This window comes from Microcebus murinus, chromosome 7 (assembly GCF_040939455.1).
Source record: "Microcebus murinus isolate Inina chromosome 7, M.murinus_Inina_mat1.0, whole genome shotgun sequence".
In the NCBI taxonomy this organism is placed as follows: Eukaryota; Metazoa; Chordata; class Mammalia; order Primates; family Cheirogaleidae; genus Microcebus; species Microcebus murinus.
Genome location: NC_134110.1, coordinates 3,605,407 through 3,621,141, shown reverse-complemented (window position 1 = coordinate 3,621,141; position 15,735 = coordinate 3,605,407). Strand labels below are relative to the sequence as shown.

The following is a 15,735-nucleotide window of genomic DNA, read 5'->3' as shown; positions in this document are numbered from 1 at the left end:
GCATACCTGTAAAGTTTAGGGATGGCATGGGCAGCTGTTTTCCGCACATAAGGTGACATGTCCGAGGCGGCTTCCTTGATGGCTAGCATCATGATGGGCACGATGATGGGCACGCGGATGCTAGAGAGGACGCGGAGGGCGCTGGCACGAATCAGCTGGTTGGGGTCCTAGGAGCAGGGGTGGAGGCAGAGCCATGAGAGGGCACCAGGTGCCCTGATGGGGGAGGCCACAACTTTGGAAGTCACTCTCCCCAGCTACCACCAGCTCTTGCTTCCCTGCCTCCTGACCTGAGCCTGGATGATGTGCCAGTGCTGGCTACCTGGGGGAACATTGACTCTTGGCTCTGGCTGCAGAAATCTGGCACCTGAATAGGTGTTGCGATGGGCAGCTTCACTTTCACAAAGAGTGAAAAACATTCAGAACACCTAAAGGTCCTGAAACACCTGCAATACCTCCTGTTCCTTAGGAATGGGGGGGGAGGGTGTCTCTGTGTTTATGCCTGAGCTGACAGTCCACTAGATGCAAGATGTTCTCCATTCCAAAGAGTGCATCCTTGCATTCCTCTCTCCCAGCAATTGCTCAAAAGCTGCTCTTCTTCCACAGTGTTTAACAGTGTGTAGGCCCCTCCTCTTAACTCCTGTTACATCCCATACAGACCTTATAAACATTAGACATAATGTATTGTGATCATAAGGTTTAGGACTGTCTTCCCACTGGCAGCAGCAGCAACTATAAATTACAGGCATACTTTGGAGATATTGCAGGTTTGGTTCCAGACCACCACAATAAAGCAAGTATCGAACTAAGCAAGTCAAACAAACTTCTTGGTTTTCCAGTACACATAAAAGTTATCTTTACAGTATACTGTAGGCAATAGCATTATCTCTAAAAAACAATGAACATTCCTTAATTTAAGAATATTGCTAAAAAATGCTAACAATCATCTGAGCCTTCAGTGAATCACAATCTTTTTCCTGATGGAGGGTCTTGGCCTCTATGTTAACAGCTGCTGAGTGATCAGGGTGGTGGTTGCTGAAGGTTGGGGTGGCTACGGCACTTCCTTAAAATAAGACAGCAATGAAGTTGGCCACATCAGTTGACTCTTCCTTTCACAAAAGATTTCTCCTTAGCGTACAATACTCTTTGCCAGCATTTTACACACAATAGAACTTCTTTCAAAACTGGTGTCAATCCTCAAACCTTGCCACTGCTTTAACAACTAAATTTATGGGACATTCCAAATCCTTTGTTATTATTTCAATAATGTTCACAACATCTTCACCGGGAGTAGATTCCATCTCAAGAAACCACTTTCTTTGCTCATCCTTAAGAACCAACTCCTCATCTGTTCAAGTTTTATCAAGGGATGGCAGCAATTCAGTCACATCTTCAGGCTTCACTTCTAGTTCTCTTTCTGTCTCCACCACAGCTGTAGTTACTTCCTCCACCGAAGTCTTAAATCCTTCAAAGTCATCCTCGAAGGTTGAAATCAACTTCTTCCAAATTGCTGTTAATGCTGATATTTTGACCTCCTCCCATGAAGCACATTTTTTTTTTTTTTGAGACAGGGTCTCATTCTGTCACCCAGACTAGATTGTAGTGGTGTCATCATGGATCATTGCAACCTCAAACTCCTTGCTCAAGTAATCCTCCTGCCTCAGCCTCCCGAGTAGCTGGACTATAGGCAGGTACCACCACGCCTGGCTAATTTTCCTATTTTTGTAGGGACAGGGTCTCGCTCTTGCTCAGGCTGGTGTTGAACTCCTTCCCAGCCTCAAGCAATCCTTCCACCTTGGCCTCCTGACCTCAATCTACATTGCCCAAATCCATTAGAGGAATGAGATGAATCAACTCTCCATAACCTTATGAAATGTATTTCTTAAATAATAAGACTAGTAATTCTGGAGAATGATGGACAATAGGAGGGGAGCTAGAACACTAAAGAAGGACAGGTGTTACTCTTATTTTCTAAAACAGAGAAACAGAAGATTCACACAGTTACAGGTAAGATTGATGGGAATCCCTGGCAAAATTCTGGAATTGGTTTTTAAACATATGGGTTAGAAGCTCTTATTTAAAGAGGAGTCTAGGCCGGGCGCTGTGGCTCACGCCTGTAATCCTAGCTCTTGGGAGGCCGAGGCGGGCGGATTGCTCAAGGTCAGGAGTTCAAAACCAGCCTGAGCAAGAGTGAGACCCCGTCTCTACTATAAATAGAAAGAAATTAATTGGCCAACTGATATATATATATAAAAAAAATTAGCCGGGCATGGTGGCGCATGCCTGTAGTCCCAGCTACCCGGGAGGCTGAGGCAGAAGGATCACTCGAGCCCAGGAGTTTGAGGTTGCTGTGAGCTAGGCTGACGCCACGGCACTCACTCTAGCCTGGGCAACAAAGCGAGACTCTGTCTCAAAAAAAAAAAAAAAAAAAGAGGAGTCTATATTTCCTTAGAGACAAATCTTGTCACATCAACTGCTAAAACCTGTTTTCCCTTTTTTGTTGTTAATGTTTTATTTGGAAATGATTACAGATTCTCATGAGGTTACCAAAAAAAATCTGTTTTCCTTTTTGATAGGGTGACTAGGATGGTAAATATTAGTACTATGTATCTTGATTTCAGCAAGGTGTTTGTAGGAGTCTTATAGCATTTCCTGCATTGCCATTTTTGAGATAGGCCTTTTGTTTCACCTAATATGCATGCATTTTAAGAGCAGAATTCATGTCTATTTTTTTTTTTTTTTTTTTTGAGACAGAGTCTCGCTTTGTTGCCCAGGCTAGAGTGAGTGCCATGGCGTCAGCCTAGCTCACAGCAACCTCAAACTCCTGGGCTCAAGGGATCCTCCTGCCTCAGCCTCCCAAGTAGCTGGGACTACAGGCATGCGCCACCACGCCCGGCTAGTTTTTTTCTATATATATTAGTTGGCCAATTAATTTCTTTCTATTTATAGTAGAGACGGGGTCTTGCTCTTGCTCAGGCTGGTCTTGAACTCCTGACCTCGAGCAATCCACCCGCCTCGGCCTCCCAGAGTGCTAGGATTACAGGCGTGAGCCACCGCGCCCGGCCTCATGTCTATTTTATCTCCCTACCACTCACACAGCTCTTTGCACATGAAAGATGTTAAATTTTTTTTTTTTCTATTGAATAAGATCCTTCCTAACAAGATTGGAAAATGCCAGCTGACTGTACAGTTAGGTGGATCCACAACTTGGTAAAATGTTGCACTTGGAGAAGGCTTTTTAACACATCAGTGTCAACCTGGAAACATGCTATGCCTCAGGACTTGAAGTTTATTGCCTTGGTCTGAACAGTTTATCATTATCTTAGAAGAAGACATAAAGTCAGGGGGACCAAATTAAGTTTCAGAATCACTCTGGCTTAGACCCTATGTTAAACCAGTAACATGAAATATAGTAGGGTTTCATAGGGGATTCAAGGGATCAGCTGCACAAAGGCAGGCTATAAGGAGACCTAGATTATCTGCTTCAACCAGATTGACCCCATGAATTGTCTGATAACAAAGTAAACATGGCCTCACACTGGGCTGATAAAAAGAAGGGAGAAGGCTGGATTGAAATGATTGGTTCCAATGTGCAGAAGAGGACAAAAACCAGTAACAAAAAGAAAACAAGTTGTAGAGGAACACATATATGGTATGATTCCACTTACAAAACAATATTTTATAATGTTTAGGAATATGTAAATAAGTAGTAAAAGAATAAATATATACATATGAATGATAAACAGGAGAAGATACATAAGCTTTGTTCAATAAATGTTTCATTTCTTATGCTGGATATATAGATGTTCATTATAGTATTCCTTATGCCTTTTGTAAATCTGTAGTAAACTTTAAAAAAATTATAACTATGGAGTTTTGACACAATGTAATCGTTAAAAAAAAACAGATATTAATAGTTGTAGTTGTCTTAAGATGCAGCAAGTTGCCTTATGTGGGGGTGAAGTCGTTATCACTAGAGACAACCTGTCAGAGATGGTCTAGGGCAAAGGCTAGCACATTGCAGCCCTCAGGCCAAATCTGTGTGCTGCCTTATTTATTGTTTTACTTATTTATTTTTTAAGACAGGGTCTTGCTTTGTCACCCAGGCTGGAGTATAGTGAGCAGTCACAGGCCATAGACCTCAAACTCCTGGCCTCAAGCAATCCTTCTGGCTCAGCCTCTTGGGTAGCTATAACTACAGGTATGCACCATCACACCCAGCTAGTTTTTTTTTTTTTTTTCATTTTTTGTAGAAACAGGGTCTTGCTATGTTGCCCAGGTTTGTCTTGAAGTCCTGGCTTCAAGGAATACTCCCGCCTTGGCCTCCCAAAGTGCTAGGATTACAGGCATAAGCCACCACGCCCAGCCTGCTGCCTAATTTTTATAGCTTTACTGGAACACTGCCATGCCCACTTTGTTTATGGCTGCTTTTGCATCACAAGGGCAAAACTGAGTAGTTGCATAGTAGAGACTGTATGGCCTACAGAACCGAAAATATTATTTGGTACTTTAGAGAAAGTTTGCCGACCACTCTTCTGGAGAAATCACTGTCTTGACTTGGACTACGTGAGCTCTGGTTTTCTAAAAGGGGAAAAGGAGCAGACTGTAGAAACTATAGGTAAATGTAAATTCTGTGCAGCAATTCCAGAATAGCTTTTATAAAATGATTTAACCCTGATTCAAACCAAAGGTTAGTTGCCTGAGATGGATCCCATGGTTTTAACTTACACAAAGAACCTGGCAAAATGCGTGGCAAAGAGACACCCAGGTATATGCTAAATGAATGAACTGTACCTATGAACACAAGCGATCATGCTTTCTACCTTACCCCAAAGAAGCAGACTCTGTCAGACCCTCTTCCTGTCCATAACAGAATGAACAAGAGGTGAGCCCTGGATTTGGGCAGTCAATTCTCAGCCTGCCCTGCAACCTATAGAATTGCTGGATATGAAAAGATGAGCTGGACCTGTTAGAATCCCTCTCCCAGGAATTTGAACTAAAAGTATGGAAAGAATAGGGGAGTTAATAGTTGTAATCAGAGCTGAAAAATCTGTATGGAGAGCAAGTAGAATGGCATCGATATTGCTCTCTTTACCCTCAAGGTATATTAGACTCCCAGAAAAGCATGCACCTACCGCATGTGAATACAATTACAGGTCTTGGGCAAGACAAAAGGTGAGAATAACATGGGGGATTCAGGCCACTATGGGCCACAAGTCACACTGTACGCACACAAGGGTGAGCACTGAGGAGCTCTCCACTGTGAAAGACTCTCCACTGTCATGGCTCAGGTGGTTTCTACCTGAGGTGGTCATCACCACCAGCCCCTCAGAGCAGGAGCGGCATCTCTTATGCCCGTCTGAGCCTGGCTCCTCCTCTCTGAAGGTCTGGGTGGCCTCTCCTTGGACTCTGACCCCCAACTTTAGACAGGCAGGAAGGGGCCTGCAGGGCCTGCTCCCGTGCTCACGGCCTCTCCCCGTGCCCCCTCCTGCAATATGGCGCCAACGAGGCCCAGGCCCTGGGAGGCAAACTGAGACCTCTGACCTTTAGGCCACGCTGGAAGGTGGAGATGGACAGCAGGGCCAGGTCTTGCTGCTCCTCGGCGTAGCGCACCAGGTACACGTACACGAGCTTCTTCACCTGGGGGACAGGAAGTTCTCAGCAGAAGGTTTCTCGGCACAGGCTGGTGCCCCCACCTCCCAGGACCCCTGGGGACAAATCCTTCTAGTTGTGGGGAGAGCAGCCCCCAGTGTCTCCTGGGTCCTTTACCCTGATCCACATCCAATTCGGAGACATGTAAACAGTGTCTTCTCCTGGATCAGGGAGATTTCTGAGCAGACTGGGCCCCCATGGCCTGAATCATTTAGCATTTCCGTCCTCACCCCAACCCGGCTTGAGCTTAGCCCTGGCAGAGGTGGGGTGACAGCCCCCTCGCCGGGCAGTGCTCACCTCTATGTTCTTACAGGCCACGTTCTTCACCACGGCTGGAAACAGGTCTGACGCGTTCTTCCCCCGGGCGATCATCTGGGTAGGGGTCAAGGGAGGGGAAGGAGAAGGGAGGAGGCCTAGCACTAATCAGGGGCAGGTCCACGACAAGCCAAGGATGGCTGCCCCTGCACACCCAGGCCCCTCCCTGAGGGAGCCCCCCTGCCCCTCTCACCGCCACGATCCTCTTCATGGCCTCCAGCTTGAGGGAGTCCTTATTGGTGTCCAGCATCTCCTTCAGGTCGTCATGCCTGGCGGGCGACACCAGAGGTCAGCAGAGAGCATGAGGGTGGGGGTGGGGCGCCCATCAGGAAGGTCCCTGCAGAAAGAAGGGACATGGGGAGGGAAGGTGCAGGCAGGACCCAACCAGAGGGGTGGGACCAGAGCTGGTGGGAAGGGGATACAGTGCAGATCAGGGGACTCTGGGGTAGGAGAAACGTGTCGGCCAGCCAGTATTATGGGTTGTCCTTCAAAAAGATATGTTGAAGTCCTAATCCCTAGTACCTCAGAATGTGTGACCTTATTTGGAAACAGGGTTATTGCAGATGTAATTAAGTTCAAGGAGGTCACACCATAGTAGGGCGGGTCCCTCATCTCATACGTGTCTGATTTCTTATTAGAACACAGCCCTGTGACGAGACAGACATAGGGAGAAAGCCACTTGCAGACAGAGGCTCGGAGAGATGTATCTGTAAGCCAGGGAATGCCAAAGCCTGCTGCAAACCTCCGGAAGCCAGGGAGGGGCAAGGGAGGATCCCCTGCTGGTTTCAGAGGGAGCAGGGCCCTGCCAACGCCTTGATTTCAGACTTCTGGCTGCCTGAACTGTGGGATAATACATTTCTGTTGTTCTAAGCAACCCCGTTTGTGTACTTTGTTAAGGCAGCGCAGGAAACTAACAGGGGCAGGGGCAGAGGCCAGGAGACAAGAGGAAGGGTGAGGGGTGGGTACTCATGGACTCTGCTCAGAAAACACCCTCAGGCCGAGATGCATGAGAAGGGCAGTGGGAAGGTCGTGGGTGTCAAAACAAGAGCAGGACGCCCTTGCCCTGCACTGAGTGCGTTTCCAGGTCCTGACCTCACTGACTAAACTGATTCCAAGGACTGGACAGGTCCCAGACATGCCACATTGTCCTTGCATCAAAGACCCAACTGTCACTCACCATTCAACAGTCAATGAAGTTATAAAACCCTAGTAGGAGAAATAAAGATCTGAATAAATGATCTGCGCCTGGCTGAGGGGAATAAGGGTGGTGCCTAAGCCAAAGCCAATACACAGATCTCATGCAACCTCAGTCCACTGAAATTTCAAAAGGAGCATTTTGTCAAACTTTGTGAAATGGCAGAAATATTCATCCGAAAAAAAAAATCGATAGGTAAGAACTCCATAGAATATTTTTGGAAAAAAAAGAGAATGATGACAGACAACTCACCCTACTGGAGTTCAAAACATAAAACACATGACAATGACAACAGCTGTACACCAGGTTAAATATGGAAGATCAGAGGTCATGGGGGGAATTCCATAAGTCTAAGTTGATACATTAGGAACAAACAACTCACCAAAGTTCTAGTGAAAGAACCTTTCTTTCTTTAAATAAATGCTGTTGGGACAACTATTCTACAGCAAAAAATTATATTTGTGCATATATTTCACATCAAAATAAATCCCACATTTGCTTAATAGTTAAAAGTATTTTTAAACACAGAAGAAGGGAAATTTTTCTATTTTTAAAGTTATAAAATTAGTTATAATATTAGTATAATATTATTAGTAGCAGGATGGCTAGGTTTAATTTTTTAAATTTAGGCATATAAAAAAAACTAAATTTAAGAAAAAAAAATAAGGCAACTATATTAGTTTTTCGAGCCACCGTAACAAAGTACCACAGATGGTGGCTTGAGGTTGAGTCTGAGATTAAGGTGTGGGCAGGGTTGGTTTCTTCTGAAGCTGCCCTCCTCAGCTTGTAGATGGCCCTTGTGATAGTGTGGAAAAATACATATTTGGTCACTGCCTCTGGTTCCTGAGACAGAGTTCCTAAAGCCCTAAAATCCTTGGAGATAGGGGGACTAGGAGAACCTTTTGTTCTAATATCCTGACACACAGCTCCTAAATCCCTTGGATTCTGGGTGACAGGGGCACTTTTTCTTTTTAGAGTCAGGGTCTTACCATCACCCAGGTTGGAATACAGTGGTGTGATCATAGCTCACTGTAAGCTCAAATTCCTGGACTCAAGCACTCCTCCCACCTCAGCCTCCTGAATAGCGAGGACTACAGGTGTGTGCCACCATGCCTAGCTAATTTTTTTTATTTTTCGTAGAGATGAGGTCTTGCTATTGCCCAGTCTGGTCTCGAACTCCTGGTCTCAAGTGATCCTCCTTGCTTGGCCTCCCGAAGGGCTGGGATTACAGGCATGAGCCACCACACCCAGGCCAGAGCATCTTTTGTTGTTAGGGGGTTGGAATTTTTAGCCCTACCATCTGACCTCCAGGGATGGGGGAGTGTGGCTAAAAGTTGAGTTGATCAGCAATGGCCAAAGATGTCACCGATCATGCCTATGAAATGAAGCCCCCATAAAACCCAAAAGGAGCTTCCAGATTGCTGAGCCATGGAGCTTCCTGGAGAGTGGTGCACCCAGAGAGGGCACGGAAGCTCTGCACCCCTCCCCACATGCCTTGTCCTGTGTGTCTCTTACACCTTGCTGTTCATCTGTACCCTTTATATAATATTATCCTTTATAATATCTGGGTAAACATAAGTAAAGTTTCCCTGAGTTTTATGAGCCACTCACAGAGTTGAACTCAAGTCAGGGGTCATGGGAACCCCTGACTTACAGCTGGTTGGTCAGAAGTAAAGGTGACAGCCTACTGCTTGCACCTGGCATCTGAAGTGGGCACAGCCTGGCGGTACTGAAGAGCCCTCAACCTGTGCGATCTGACACCGTCTCCAGGTAGCATGACCTAAATGAGAGGACACCTAGATAGTGTCCACTGGAGAAGAGGTCCGTGGTGGGGAGAAGCCCCCACTCCTTTTGGAGACTAGAAATGAAGTGTTCTCTGGTGAGTGGTGTGTATGAGAGCAGGAGAAATGCGCTTTGTTTTTTCCTATCTCTTATAGCTGTCTCCTTGTGTCTTCACGTAGCTTCCCCCGGTGTGTGCCTGTGACCAGGCTTCCCCTACCTGTAGGGAAATCGGTCATATCGGATTAGGACTCGCAGTAATGACCTCTTTTCAACTTAATCACCTCATTATAGACCCTATCTCCAAATAAGCTAACATTCTGAGGTACTGGGGGTTAGGATCTCAATAAAGTAATTTTGCAGGGACACAATTTAGCCCATAACAGCAACAAAAGGCAAAATATTTGGGATATGGTAAATAAAAGTTTCATATTCAAAACAGATAAAGAACTCATATAAATTTATAAGGTCCATGTCCAGCATTTACTGGCAGGGCTCTTGCAAGCCCATCTGCCATCTGCTTGCCCCTCCAGGTAGACACAGCCCTGAGCTGTTGCTCCCCATTCAGTGGGTGGAGCACGGGGCTGGTAACCCTTGGCCAGGTGCCCTTGTGCAGTGAGCAACCTGCCTAACCGTACTCGGAGGACGTGGAATTGGTGGTCAAGAAGGGATCAGAGAATGTGAATGAATTGCTGGAAAAAAAAGCGTCTATATACGCTGACAGAGTTGTGTGACAACGGATGCACTCATATGTTGCCAAGACAATGCCAAAATGTGGTGAGCAGCTGTGTGTGGGGCCCTGCACTCCCAGATGACACTCTGACAACACCCCGATGACCCACAGCTATTGACCCAGGTCCAAGAACCCAGCCTCGAGAAGCACCACCAATGGTAGAAATTAAAAAGCAGCGTGTGCAAAGTTAGTCACAGACGTGAAACATTTAGAAACCACAGAAAATCAAAAGTGGGGGTAGCGCCGTTCGGAGCGGGAGAGCCTGATCACAGCCATAAGGAGGCGAAGGTGACAGCTGCTGGTGCTGAGAAGCAAGTGGCACATGACGAGGAGAGAAGAGTGGACATAACACACCAGGCTGCAGACACGTGAGTGCCCGGCAGCATCAATGAGAAAGGACGGAAGGGGCACTAAGAAGTTGTCCTAAGAAGTTTACAAACTGTCTTTCCTGAAGAGACTTTGAAGGAAAGCGAAGTAGGAAGATGACGCCTTCCCCAACGCAGAGGCCCTTGCTCGCTGTCAGGTGAGGGCAGAAGACGACATCCAGCTGTCACGTTAATCTAAGCCTCCCCCACCTGGGGCGAGAGGACACCTTCTCTCCCACGGCCAGAAGACAACTACCCTGTCACCCTCCCAAACACAGGCCAGGCTGACTGTTGCTTAGAGGGCAGGAAGGCACCGTCTGCCTTGAGCTGGGACAGCCGGGGCGCGGACAGAGGTACAGACCACTGGACTGGGCCTGGGCAGCACCGAAGGGCTGGGAAGAACGACAGGGCTTCCCCAACACACAAACGTGACCACCGCACCCCAGGACCCTCCATGCGCACCCCAGAGACCCCTGCACGCTGGCACCCCCCACGTGGAGCACAGACACTCCCGGTTCCCCTCACACACCTCCCCACCTCGCAGACAGAACCACACCCACAGATACTGACAGCCACCCCAGACACACAATCCGCACATAAACCCACAACCCCCCGAGAAACACACACTCCCCACATACAGACATCTCCCTCAGAAACACCCTCCATACACACACACACCTGCACCTCACCTACACACCCACAAATCCGACAGACAGACATCACCACGCGACCTCTCCACGCTCGCCCACACCCTCACATAGACACACACGTCCCGCACGGCACAGTCGCACCCAAAACACCAAACTTTGACAAAGCGTGGCCACTCTAGTCTCATTCACCAAAATGCCTGATGGGCCCCCTGTTTGATATTTGTGATGATAAAGTTAGGCTTCCAGAGCAGATCCATCCAGCCTGGGGGCTCCTGACGTCCTTCTGAGGGGTCGCCCTGGGGTGACTCTCCCCTGCGCTTCAGTGGGAGGTGGCCGGAGCTCAGCTTCCTTTAACGCTGGGTGCTCCCCAGGGCCGACCCTTCACACAAGGGTGTCCTCGCCACACCCACGAATGCCACAGGCCCTTGTCAAATGCACACACCCAGCCCAGCGCACGTTCCGGGCCCTAGCAGAAGGGGATGGAGCGGGGAGGGGTCGGGGGTGTAGAGCAGACAGCGTGGGCAGGGCTGATGACAGACTGGCTGACCCACAGCGGGACCGCCTGGCCCCCACCCTGGGTCCCTCGGCCTCGCTCCAGCAGCTTATGTTCCCAACACGCAGAGGAAGGGAGAGACATGGCGACACCCTGACGCCCTGAAACATGCATCTCCCACCGTCAGATCTCCTTACGGGGCAGGCGCCCACCCTGACCTGAGCCCTGGCCCAGCCTGGCCTGAGGGACTCTCCTGGGGATGGCCGGAGCCAGCCGGGTGGGCAAGCGTGGTGTCTGGGGCCAGTCGCGCTCACCGCCCGGGATACGCACCTCCCTGCCCACACACCGGCCAGGGAGAGGCTGGACAAACTCCGCCTGTGCTTCATCCTGTCCCCAAACTCTCCCAGAGCCCACTCCAGCCAGGGCCGTGGGCAGGAACAGGCCACAGTGGGATGTCAACCCTCAAGTATTTTAGTGTCCTCCTCTCCTCAGAGCCCCCAGGGAGTCCAGCTACTCATCTCCCCACTCGCACTCTCAGCCCACACAACCCCTGGCCACCCTTCCCGCCCAGCCTGCACTGACGGAGTCTGGGCTGGGAGTGCAGCTGCCCAGCCAGGCATTTCTAGATGTCTGGCTGGGGTGGGTCCCTGAGGTCCCCCTTGTACCGTAGTGGCTGGCTCTGGCTCTGGCCAGCCTCTGGGCAAGGTCCTTCCAAGGACGCTTCTGGGGTCGTGTCTTCCTCCGAGGCCTGCAGCCACCGAAGCTCCTCAGGCTGCAAGGCCTGGTACCAGGGCGGGGGGCCACCTTCCGGGGCCAGCACAGGGCTGGTGGCCTCCTGATCAGCCCCGCAGGCCCCTCTGGGCCCTGGCCTCACCACGGACCCCGGGAGCTGCAGGAATCGCTGCATTGGGCACCAGGTCCTGCTCCAAGACGGGGTGAGCTGGCCAGGACGTTGGGGTTGCCTGTCACTGTCACCAGACGGCCCGCCCCCGAAACTCAGTAACCAGACACTGGCAGGGAGGGAGGCTCTGGTTTCCTCTTCGCTGCTCAGAGACAAGGCGTCAGGAGGGGCAGAAGGGTGCAGACTGTGGATTGAGCCCACCCCCAATCTCTGGGCAGGGCACCAGGCAGTCAGTGGAGCTGACAGAGAGGTGAGGGACGCCTCTTCACCGCCAGTCCCGCAGCCACAGCTGGACCTCGGCCTCCCCGGAAATTTCACATGCTCGCTTCTCACTTCGCCCCCATGCCTCTTGATCCTCACCTGCCCCTTCAGAGCCAACCCTCCACTTTGTCCTTCCTATCAACCTTCTCTTCTCTCTACTCGCTCCCACTGGAGGACCCCTGGGCCCACCTAGGCCACCAGGCCCGTCCCTCCAGCTGCTCTCACTCACATCCTAGGCCCCTGTGTCCCATCGCTCTCCAACAGCCCTGTGCTGCCAGTGCTCGCTTTAGTTCCCATACTGCAAACCCCTTCGGCCCCCCACCCCCAGCCTTGCCCTTGCTCCCACAGCTTCACTGCTGCTTCTCACAGAGGAAAGGCTTTAAATGAAATCCCCTGTAGCTCCTTGCCCCAGACTCAGATCCCCCTGCATCTACACTCGCCTCTCCTGCCTCCTCCTTCTGGGCCCGAGCTGGTCCCCTTTGCACCCCAGCCAGTCCTCCCACCCAGCCCTCCCTCCTCTCTCACCCTCTGACTCAGGGGCCTCTACCTCCTGTGTTCCCTTCAGCCTCTCCCCCACTCCTGGCTCCTTCCCATGAGCAGTGAAACATGCTCCAGGCTCTCCCATCCTAATAACAAACACAGATAACAGCAATGAAATAAAACTCCTTGAACCCATGTTCTCCTCTGGCAATTCTCTCTCTCTCCCCTTTTCCAGTCAAACTTCTTGAAAGCAAAATTCCCATTCGTTGTGTTTTACCTATTTACCCCCATTTGTTATTTCATTCACTTCAGTCTGGCTTTGGATGCTGATTTAGAATTCAGGGCTGAAGGGTCATGATCTCTGCAATTTACATGATTCAGCCAAAAATACATCTGGACAGTTAGATAAAGCAAATAGAGCATGATGTCCATGATGGTTGGATCTACGTGGATGATACACATGTATTCCTCGTATTAGTAGTATTCATTCAATTTTTCTATGTGTTTAAAATAATCCATAATAGAATGTTGGGGGGAAAATAATTAGTGCCTATTCTCCTTGCTTTGCCAGAACTGGTATCCCAGGGCAGGGGGTGGAGAGTGGAGTCAGAAGGAGCTAACCCACTCCACTTTGCCAACAATGGTCATGAACTTCTTTCCTTGTTTGATTTGACTTTAATGGGCCTTAATGCTATTTCCTTCTTCTTCTTCTTTTTTTTTTTAAGACAGAGTCTCACTCTGTTGCCCGGGCTAGACTGCCGTGGTGTCAGCCTAGCTCATGGCAACCTAAAACTCCTGGGCTCAAGCAATCCTTCTGCCTCACCTTCCCAAGTAGCTAGGACTACAGGCATGCGTCACCATGCCCGGCTAATTTTTTCTATATATTTTTAGTTGTCCAGCTAATTTCTTTCTATTTTTAGTAGAGACAGGGTCTCCCTCATTCTCATGCTGGGAAAGTCCTGACCTCAAGCAATCCTCCCACCTTGACCTCCCAGAGTGTTAAGATTACAGGTGTGAGCCATCACCGGGCTGCTATTTCCTTCTTGAAATCACATTTTATTTTCTTCCTGCCTTTTGGTTCACTTCTTCTCAGGTACATTGAAACGCTCTCCCCCTGCTCTCTGCTCACCCCTAATGTTGTGTCCTCAGGTTTCTGACCTGCGCCTGTTGGAACTCATTTAATGCCCTCTCCTTGGGTTATCTTCACTTCCTCCTGTAGCTTTAACTAACATATATAAAATATATACTAACAATTCCCTGATCTCTTCTGGAATCCAAATCTTAATATCCAGCTACCACTAGACTTGAATGCCCCTCAGAGTTTACAATCTCAGCATGTCCAAGGCTGGGTTCAACATTATTTTCCACAACTTTGCTAGTGATACTTTTATTTCTAACCACGCTGAACAGCACCAATATCCATCCGGCTGCAGGAACTAATAACCTGATTATCATCCTTCTCTCTCCCAGCCCCTCCCTCTGGCCCCAACCCTCCCCCATCCTATTACCCATCATATCTGTGGCTTCCACCTCTTCAGTAGCCCCCAAGCCCTCCGCCCCTCCTCTAATCTAGCCACCCTCACGGCCCCTGCCTGTTAACTTCAACACCCCCCTCGCTTGTCTCTATTCAGTCCCGCTCACCTCCAATCTCTTCCCCACAAGCCAGCTCGTGATCCTTTGAAAATACAAATCTGATGGTGTCACCTGTTTAGAACCCGTCAGTAGCCCTCCCCACACCCATTTCTGGTACTCGGTGGCCTGTGCCGTGATTCTGGCTCCACTGCAAAACCTGTGGCCTGGCTCTCAAGCTTCCTACAAGCCCTTTCCTCTGGCTGGAACACCCCTCACTCCCCTCTCCCTGGCCCACCTCCCACTGCCCCTCCTACACGGAACTGTCGCTGGCTGCTGCTTCACCTGTGCGTCCCCCAGGAGGACAAGGACGGTCTCCAGCTCACAGGTGTAGTCTGTCACTACCACGTGACTTGACACAGTCGGCCTCTAACAAATGCATGTTGCAGAATTTACGAGAAGGAACAAACAGGAATGGGTCAAAGGTGGGGGCGAGTTAAGGTTCGGTTGAATTACAGGGCAACGTGGGGAGGGCCGGAAGGGAGGTGGGGGCCAGAACGGAGGGAGGGAAGTGCATGTGCAGCGGGGCCAGGCCTGGGGGGTTCTGCGTCCCGTGCAGGGCCCGCCCTCCTGGGGAGGCTCCAGGCTGGAGGTCGAGTCCGCCGGCTCAGGCCCCTCCCCCGCCGTGCGGGAGCCGACCCGCTCGGCGCGAACAAAGCCTGGGACCCGGCGATCGGGCGCCGCGAACCCGGGAAACCCCTAGGCCCGAGGGCTGCGGCTGGCCCGCCCCTCCCCCCCCCCGCGGGGCGGCGCGGCCGGGCGCTGTCCATGGTGCCCGCGCCGCCCGGGCCTCACCGCTTGTAGTCGGAGGAGAAGATGCCGCCGCTCGCGGGGTCGTGGCCGTACTCGGGCTCCCCGGGGCCGGCAGAGCCGCCCTTGTCTTCGCCGTAGGCGGGCGCGGCCGACATGGGGGCGGTGGGCCGGGGCGCGGGCGGTGGACCGGGGCGGGGGCCGTGGACCTGGGGCGCGGGCGGTGGGCCGGGGCGCGGGCGGTGGACCGGGGCGCGGGCGGTGGACCCGGGCGCGGGCGGTGGGCCGGGGCGCGGGCGGTGGGCCGGGGCGCGGGCGGTGGGCCGGGGCGCGGGCGGTGGACCCGGGGCGCGGGCGGTGGGCCGGGGCGCGGGCGGTGGACCGGGGCTTGGTGGCTCCGCGGCGCGGGGCGAGGCCGAGCGCGGATTTATCAATCAGGGCCGCGCTGAGGCTCTTAAAGGCGCCGGCCGCGGGGCGTGTCCGCGGGGGGCGGCGGGGCGGCGCGGCAGGGCTGGCCCCGCCCTCGGGAATCCCC

At 51.1% G+C, this 15,735-nt stretch overlaps 1 protein-coding gene across 2 annotated transcripts in view; it reads right to left on the bottom strand.

Annotated features, from left to right (window-relative positions):
* Window positions 1–15,358, bottom strand: part of AP3B2 (adaptor related protein complex 3 subunit beta 2) — a 41,700-nt gene extending 26,342 nt beyond the window's left edge. Inside the window, exons 1-5 of one of the 2 annotated variants that reach the window (XM_012763227.2) lie at window positions 15,246–15,358; window positions 6,158–6,233; window positions 5,947–6,021; window positions 5,542–5,637; window positions 7–167 (exon numbers count right to left, since the gene is read on the bottom strand). In XM_012763227.2, the coding sequence (XP_012618681.2) occupies window positions 7–167; window positions 5,542–5,637; window positions 5,947–6,021; window positions 6,158–6,233; window positions 15,246–15,358 (521 nt within the window). Of the gene's footprint in view, window positions 1–6; window positions 168–5,541; window positions 5,638–5,946; window positions 6,022–6,157; window positions 6,234–14,735; window positions 14,973–15,245 lie in introns of those variants that run through there. The other variant, XM_012763228.3, reaches the window with a different exon arrangement.
* Between the last annotated feature and the right edge of the window lie 377 nt (window positions 15,359–15,735).